Here is an 8,735-nt window from a genome sequence, read left to right on the forward strand (position 1 = left end):
GACCTCAGGCTCAGACTAAAGGAGTTTATTAATCTTAACCGATTGTGAAACCTGGTTGCATCACACACATTTCTTCTTTCAAATCTCAAACCTGCACACACTACAAGATTTGATATACGTGGCACATCACAGACTATAAAATGTTCTTAAGATTATCATGCCAGATTTAGCACCTCACGTGATCTCACGGGGAAGCGGATGTAAACTAAATGGAGACTGTGTCGCGTCAGCTTGCTGTAGACGTTATATATGATGAGGACACATTATAAAGGCAGTCGTGTTGTTGCCACATTTCCACCAGTCGTTCCTCCATCTCCGTTGTCCGCTGGAGCCGTACTGCTGCTTGTTCGCTGTCGCCATTTCAAAAGTTCAGTCACTTCCGTCTCCTTGTGGACTTGTCTCTCATTGGCTATTGTGAAAGTGCTGACGTAATAATAGTTGTAATCATTCTGATTTAAAATCATATCAAACATGTTTGATATTGTCAGGCCGGCCCGATGTGTCCGCAAGCAGATCGGGAGTTTAAGATTTGATCTGTAAACGCTCACATTACCAGATAATCTGGGCCGAACATTGGAAACCGACCGATGCCCTGGACCCATTTTTTTTATTTTTTTTAAACTGAAACTATTGTAGTCTGAACTTTAGCAATTAGTATGTAACTATATTATACAGTCTCTGCTAAAATGGCTATTTAACATGTAGCATGGTTACTGCAAAATACACATTTTATTGCAAAATACCAATTTTTTAAAAAGGCATCCTTTCGCTTGAAGATATCCACCTTATTTTTCCCGTTCACACTAAGGACGATAACTATAACGATCAAGAAATAGTTCGAAAAATCGTTCTAAATATAAAAGAATAGCAGAGTCTACACCACACAACTATAACGATAACATCACTGAGAAACGATATCACTGGAATCACTTTCAGAATGATTGTTTCCAGCTGATGAATAATAAACAATGATAGCCAATCAAAATCAACGAGCTCAAGCATTTAAAGCGACAGGCGACAAAACTTCAGCTCGTGCTTAGGATAAACAGAACGATATCGTGTGCTGGTGTGAACGCTAATATAGTTATCTTTATAGTTATCATTCTTGGTGTGAACTTTGGAGCAGCGCCGCCATTTTTAACTTCAATGTATGAGGCTTTCAGTAATTTAGCTGTGCAAAAACAGTCCATTATGCTTGATATTGCGAGTTGGTATTTTTTATTATTATTAATATTATAATAATCATAGACACTAGTTGTAGTGCAACCAGTTTTACCTTTAAGTGAACTTTGATATTCTTCTGGTTATTAGGCTTTAGTGGCGAATGAATAAAAAAATCTCTTACTTCTGCATTGCAAAATGAGGTGCTTAGAGTGTTATTCTGTGAGTTTGCTGTTTATGTATTTTTTTAAGACGGCAGGATTGCTGTATGATATGGATGAATTATCCATTTTATACTACACTTTTTGGCAAATGTCTATGCGCAAAGGCGATTTGCATACTGCCTACTGTAAAAGTAGTAGTATGGTAGTATGCCATTCAGACACCCATCTTTCTTTACGGCAGATACAGACAGTGTGATTCTCACTCTATAGCTCATATTTGCTTGCTGTGTTGAGCTTAGCGACAGAGACATGACAGTATTTTCCCTTCTGTCTGAGGATGACTGAGATTATATGAGATCCTGTCCGTCGCTGGGTATGTTTGCAGTGTGTTTCGGATTCGTCTGCCTGTTTGAGCAGAGAACTGAATCAACAGTCTGAAAAAAGCACTCCAGCAGAACTGTGTGTGAATATATATACATATATATATATATATATATATGCTCTTTCATAGTTCTAGGAACTATAAAAAGGTTCCTCTGGTGCGAAAAGCCCCTTATACATATACAGCTCTGGAAAAAATTAAGAGACCACTGCAAAATTATCAGTTTCTCTGGTATTTATAGGTATGTGTTTGGGTAAAATTAACACTTTTGTTTTATTCTCCCAAATTCCAAATAAAAATATTGTCATTTAGAGCATTTATTTGCAGAAAATGACAACTGGTCAAAATAACAAAAAAGATGCAGTGTTGTCAGAGCTCGAATAATGGAACGAAAATAAGTTCATATTAATTTTTAAACAACACAATACTAATGTTTTAACTTAGGAGGAGTTCAGATGTCAATATTTGGTGGAATAACCCTGATTTTCAATCACAGCTTTCATGCGTCTTGGCATGCTCTCCTTCACATTGATGTTGGGTGACTTTATGCCACTCCTGGTGCAAAAATTCAAGCGGCTCGGCTTTGTTTGATGGCTTGTTACCATCCATCTTCCTCTTGATCACATTCCAGAGGTTTTCTGAAGCTAACCCCTAATCATCGCTGATCCCCCACCAGATTTCACAGTGGGTGCGAGACACTGTGGCTTGTAGGCCTCTCCAGGTCTCCGTCTAACCATTAGACGACCAGGTGTTGGACAAAGCTGAAAATTGATGATATGAGGGAGCTTCAGCGAGGCTGCAATCGGGCAGATTTGTCTTTGTGAAGGACGCATGAATCAAGCCACGTACAAGGTTGTCCTGGAAGAAAACCCGCTTCCTTCTGCTCTGACAATGTTCCCCAACTCTGAGCATTGGTTGTTCCAGCAGGACAATGCTCCATGCCACACAGCCAGATCAAGACCCTGTCATGGCCATCCCAATCTCCTGACCTGAACCTCATTGAAAACCTCTGGAATGTGATCAAGAGGAAGATGGATGGTCACAAGCCATCAAACAAAGCGGAGCTGCTTGAATTTTTGCACCAGGAGTGGCATAAGGTCACCCAACATCAATGTGAAAGACTGCTGGAGAGACACATGAAAGCTGGGATTGAAAATCAGGGTTATTCCACCGAATATTGATTTCTGACTCTTCCTAAGTTAAAACACTGGTTTTGAATATGAATATGAACTTCTTTTCTTTCCATTATTCGAGCTCTGACAACACGTTTTCTGCAAATAAATGCTCTAAATGACAATATTTTTATTTGGAATTTGGGAGAAATGTTGTCAGTATATAGAATAAAACAAAAAAGTTAATTTTACCCAAACACATACCTAGAAATAGTAAAACCAGAGAAACTGATAATTTTGCAGTGGTCTCTTAATTTTTTCCCAGAGCTGATTATGTATAAGGGGCTTTCGCACCGGAGGAACCTTTTTTCATAGTTCCTAGAACTATTGGCTGAAGTTCCTGGTTTTTGCCGTGTTCGCACCGCAGGAACTAGGAACGATTTTAGTTCTAGGAACTCCTTTTGGAGGAACTAATTTAGCTCCTACTTCAGAGTAGGGTCTAAACCAGCGCTATAGGAACTACCAGTGACGTTAGTGTACGCTGATTGGCTGAACGCACGCGAAACACCAGCACCCGCCATTTTTAAAAAAGCTGTGGAAACACACAGATTATATTCTGTATTTCTGCTCAGCTAGCAACACTGGACATCAATCACATGGCATATGCTAATAACTTTTCATTACTGTCTACTTATGTTTAACAGCTCTATCTAATACCACATTAGACAGGACTGTATATATAATATATAGACTATCGTTTCTCATTGATGTTATCATTATAGTTGTGGTGTCCCTTTAACACTGTCAACCCTCAAACCACCTGCCAAAATCAGTCCCTATATTGAAATATGTTAAATATCTCTCTCAGGGATATTAACAAATTATACAGCCATGAAACTGGCCAAATATTTGGCAGAATATAGCTATTGTTAATATTCCATATTTGTTAATAGGCTGTTCTTTAATATGATTGTGTGTGTGTTTTCTCTCTTTCAGGATCTGAACTGTTTGATCGGGCGATATCTAACCCCTCTGCAGAAGGAGTCTTTCCTCACTCAGGACGAGGTGAGTCAAAGCACCGCTGATGCTTTCATATTATTATCAGCTGGCGAGCTCGAACACACCTCCAGAGCACAGAATGATATTTCATAATCGTCCTGATGGAGAGGAGCGTGTAGGAGGACATAGATGGAGACAAACACACACTAGAAAGGAGAGGTAGAGAAGGGAGTGGGAGGGAGACACAAAATGAGGAAAACTTACATCAGACAGAAGAGAGGAAGTTCTCAATGTCATGTTTCTGCTCCTTTAATGCCCTACATATGGGAGAAGAACTCATTATACATCACTGCAGACTAAAGAAATGTAGTTTGACTGATATGGACAGATAGTTCGACTGATACATATATATATAGAGCAGAATACACACTTTATACAATTTAAGAACATCAAATGAGATTAAAATAACAATAAAATTGCTGATATGAACACTTATTTGACACATTTTTTATTTATTTGATATTTAAGTAATATTAAGTATGTGTATAATTGTTCTGTCTATATATATATATATATAAATACATATATCAGGGTTATAATAATGAACTAAAACTAAATTCATTAAAAAAATTGTTCCTAAACTAAAATCACATAAAATAAAAAAAGTTTTACTTGATTACTTTAAATAAAACTAAAATAAAAATTAATAAAAAAAACTACAGGTGAAACTCGAAAAATTAGAATATCGTGCAAAAGTTAATTTATTTCAGTAATTCAACTTAAAAGGTGAAACTAATATATTATATAGACTCATTACATGCAAAGTGAGATATTGCAAGCCTTTATTTGTTATAATTTTGATGATTATGGCTTACAGCTTATGAAAACCCCCAAAGTCAAAATTAGAATATTGTGAAAAGGTTTTCATAAGCTATAAGCCATAATCAACAAAATTATAACAAATAAAGGCTTGGAATATCTCACTTTGCATATAACGAGTCTATATAATATATTAGTTTCACCTTTTAAGTTGAATTACTGAAATAAATTAACTTTTGCGCGATATTCTAATTTTTCGAGTTTCACCTGTATATAGACAAATATAAACTAATAAAAATGAAAACAAAAAAAAGAAATAACATAATTAAAATGTAAACTGAAATGCAAAAAGTAAAATAAATTCATACTGATAACAATATATATATATATAGATATATATATATAATGTCACAAAAGTAGTCCATATGACATAATTATTGTTTTTTTTAGCTGTTATAATTGACAACATACATTTTTCCTGCCTATGTATTTAATAGTTGGACGTGCTGTTTGGGAACCTCCTGGAAATGCTGGAATTCCAGGTGGAGTTTTTGAAGACTCTGGAAGACGGAACCCGACTGGTGCCGGACCTGGAGAAACTGGAGCGAGTGGAAGAGTTCAAGGTTTGTGACTGTGGTTTCATTTACGTTCCATTAAACGTTCAGAGTGTCTGGTCTGCGTGTTTTAATGTCATTGTTATTATGGTACCTTGTTTTTTGGACGTACCATGTTATTGCATCACTCAAAACTATTCATAACCAGATTTATTCAACACAAACCATGATACCTGATGTATTTCTCTCAAAATCCCTCTCGTCTTACAGAAAATCCTCTTTTCTCTGGGTGGCTCGTTCCTGTATTACGCCGACCGCTTCAAGATCTACAGCGCTTTCTGTGCCAGCCACACCAAAGTGCCCAAAGTGCTGGTCAAAGGTGCGTAAATCTCAGCTCAAAAATGACCTTGCTCCCTGTGAATTCTGGGATTTTCACTGAGCCCCTGCGGCTGGGCGTCTGTAAATCTCATGTGAGCGGCTCTGGGGCGTCAGTTGTATAATTCTGCCGCTGTGTGTGTGTGTGGGTGTCTGTAAGGTTGGTCTGGATCTTCTCGATGTCTATTTTTATTATTTAACATCCATTCTGCAGATTTGTGACATTTACTTAACAGTTGTTTTCTAGTTAGTCACATTAGAACTTAATGTGCTTGAAAAAATGTTGCACTATATTTTGTAGCTGTGAGAAACATAACAAATGCCTCCAGTCTTCAAATCTTTCTATCAGTATCAAAACACACAATCCTGTGACAGCATAATCACAACTTCCTGTGTTTGTGTTCTCTCCAGCAAAGACAGACGCGGCCTTCAAGGCGTTCCTGGACGAGCGCAACCCCAAACAGCAGCATTCGTCCACGCTGGAGTCGTTCCTGATCAAACCCATCCAGAGAGTGCTGAAATACCCTCTGCTGCTGAGAGAACTGCACTCGCTCACCGACCCCGACAGCGAGGAGCACTACCATCTGAACGGTGAGCTTCATATCAGCCTGTGTGCATCAGAAAGCTTTACGCAACATATCCATACCATAGACTGTAAAAAAAGATGGACGACGCCCCTTCGCTCTCTTTCATTGGTCAGAAGTGAAGCCGCCAGTATCCCGATATGGCACTGACATCTTGGAACTTGAGTCTGCGCAGAAGCGATCTCGGGACCAGACATGCGCAGTCGTGAGCAGGAAGTAAAGCCACGAAATCAAGGCCCCGCCCTCACTCTCGCAGAATCAATCGCAAGCACACACTCCGGCACTTTTTTAATTAATTATAGAAATTTAGATATTAAATTTAAAGCTCCAATCTCCTCAGTCCTCCGAAGATCCCGAAAAAAAGTCTGTTGGTGCTTCAGTGACTACTTCACTCAGAGAACCTGTCAATCACAGCTGTCAATCATGACGTCACCACCGCATCAAATAACTAACTAAAAACAAACTTATTTTAAAAACAAACACTTGAAATTACATCAGTGTGATAAAAACTACCGTAAATGACAGAAACCATCTTGGGAAAAACGATATTTGAAGTGTAATTTAATTGTTTAGTTGGTCTCAAACCAATAACTGTTGAATAACACGCGCGGGGAGGCGGGGTTTATGACCTATACTAGGACCGGCCACCGGGGGGCGATCGAGACGTTTTGGCTTCACTTTTCAGGGCTTGTGCAGCACGCTCGATTCGAACGTTTTGGGCTCGGTAAAATATTTTAATTTCTTTGAATATTTTTTTAAATTTTTTTTAAGAAATTGTGAAGGTGTTTTCTATTTGAATATATGTAATTGAAATAAAATGTAGTTTATTCCAGTGATCAAAGCTGAATTTTCAGTATCATTACTCCAGTCACATGATCCTTCAGAAATCATTCTAATGGCGCTTTTCCACTACACAGTACCAGCTCGCCTCGGCTCGGCTCGACTCGACTCGACTCGCATTTGTTTGGTTTTCCACTGTGTAAAAGTTGTACCTGTACCTGCTTTCGGGTACTTTTTTTCGTACCACCTCCGGCGAGGTTCTAAGCGAGCTGAGGCGAGCTAAGGCGATACTAAAATGTGACGTGAAAACAATGCTGACTGGTGATTGGTCAGAGCGTCATCATTGCACGCGCCAGATGGAGTATCCAGAATAACCCCGCCATTTTTAAATAGTTTGGCCAGAGATAGTTACTAAACTTACTACTATTATTATGGCAACTCGGAAGAATACGCCGTGGTCAAACGAGGAGGTGCAGACATTCCTTTGTTTGGTTGCCGAAGAGAGGATCCAGCGAGAGCTTGATGGGGCAACGAGGAACGAAAGGCGTCGCTATGACCATGTACTATTTGTGGCGGTACTTTCTGCAATGGAAAACAGAGCGAAAGGCGAGTCGAGTCGAGCTGGTACTGGTACTGGAAAAGCGCCATAATAGGCTGATTTGCTGCTTAAGAAACATTTACTATTATTTATCAATGTTGAAAAAAGTTGTGCTGCTTCATATTATATATATATATATATATATATATATATATATATATATAAAATTCAGGCTTTGAATTGCTCCAAATGTGACTTGTCTAGTTACAGCTGATATGCTTTAAAACCATTAATCTGAACTGTTATGTTTTGACCAACTTTCTTCATTCACAGCTATATAATTGGCATGCATATGATTGATATGTCATTTCTTTTCTTTCTGTTGTGCAGTTGCAATGAAGGCCATGAACACGGTGGCCAGTCACATCAACGAGATGCAGAAGATCCACGAGGAGTTTGGAGCCGTCTTTGACCTCCTCATCTCTGAACAGACTGGAGAAAAGAAAGAGGTTTGTGAACTTTACATCAGCTGTTTCCAGTCGACTAATTTCACTGGACAAGCAACCGTCACTGTTTGCATCACTCAACACGTCCAATTTCAGTTCAGTATTTATCTTCGATATGAACTGTGGTCTTTTGGGGAAACCAATAAATGGAATAACAGGCCAAATAATTTTGTGTCTAAATGTGAATTGCTCAGTATTGACTTCTTGTTTATGTAGATATCAATATAAAAATGATATTGTGTCATTCACATGGTGTCAGTTCTCTTTTTATTTTTGGTTGCATTTTAGTATAACTTGAGATAATGCAAAACTTAAGTCTCAGCCCATGGGGTTTCAACCACATTTCATGCTCTGCAGCTGATAAAAAGTTAAAACTGTCGTTCGGATCAGATTTCCTTCTTCATTCCTGTATTTATCGACAGCATATTTCAATCTTATCATCTTATTATGTGAACACAATAAAACTTTAGTTGCATAATATAGCTGTAGCTCTGAATGATGCAGTCAGGGACAGACGTGATCCCTTCTGGATTGCAGATTGCGAGCTGTGTGTGTGTGTGTGTGTGTGTGTGTGTGTGTGTGTGTGTGTGTGTGTGTGTGTGTGTGTGTGTGTGTGTGTGTGTGTGTGTGTGTGTGTGTGTGTGTGTGTGTGTGTGTGTGTGCGAGCTCTCTAACAGTGGCGTCTGCTATGATTACAGGTTGCTGACTTGTCTATGGGAGATTTACTCCTCCACACCAGCGTGACATGGATCAACCCGTCC

At 38.7% G+C, this 8,735-nt stretch overlaps 1 protein-coding gene across 4 annotated transcripts in view; it reads left to right on the forward strand.

Annotated features, from left to right (window-relative positions):
• The window catches only part of tiam1b (TIAM Rac1 associated GEF 1b), a 106,760-nt gene that overhangs the window by 91,473 nt on the left and 6,552 nt on the right, over positions 1–8,735 (forward strand). For all 4 annotated transcript variants that reach the window (XM_056238577.1, XM_056238576.1, XM_056238578.1 and 1 more), the window contains 6 exons: positions 3,816–3,884; positions 5,135–5,260; positions 5,462–5,570; positions 5,978–6,157; positions 7,859–7,977; positions 8,673–8,735. The exon at positions 8,673–8,735 is cut by the window's right edge and continues 46 nt beyond it. In XM_056238577.1, the coding sequence (XP_056094552.1) occupies positions 3,816–3,884; positions 5,135–5,260; positions 5,462–5,570; positions 5,978–6,157; positions 7,859–7,977; positions 8,673–8,735 (666 nt within the window). The remainder of the gene's footprint in view (positions 1–3,815; positions 3,885–5,134; positions 5,261–5,461; positions 5,571–5,977; positions 6,158–7,858; positions 7,978–8,672) is intronic.

This window comes from Rhinichthys klamathensis, unplaced genomic scaffold, assembly GCF_029890125.1.
Source record: "Rhinichthys klamathensis goyatoka isolate OS25496 unplaced genomic scaffold, OSU_Roscu_1.1 h1tg000527l_1, whole genome shotgun sequence".
NCBI lineage: Eukaryota > Metazoa > Chordata > Actinopteri > Cypriniformes > Leuciscidae > Rhinichthys > Rhinichthys klamathensis.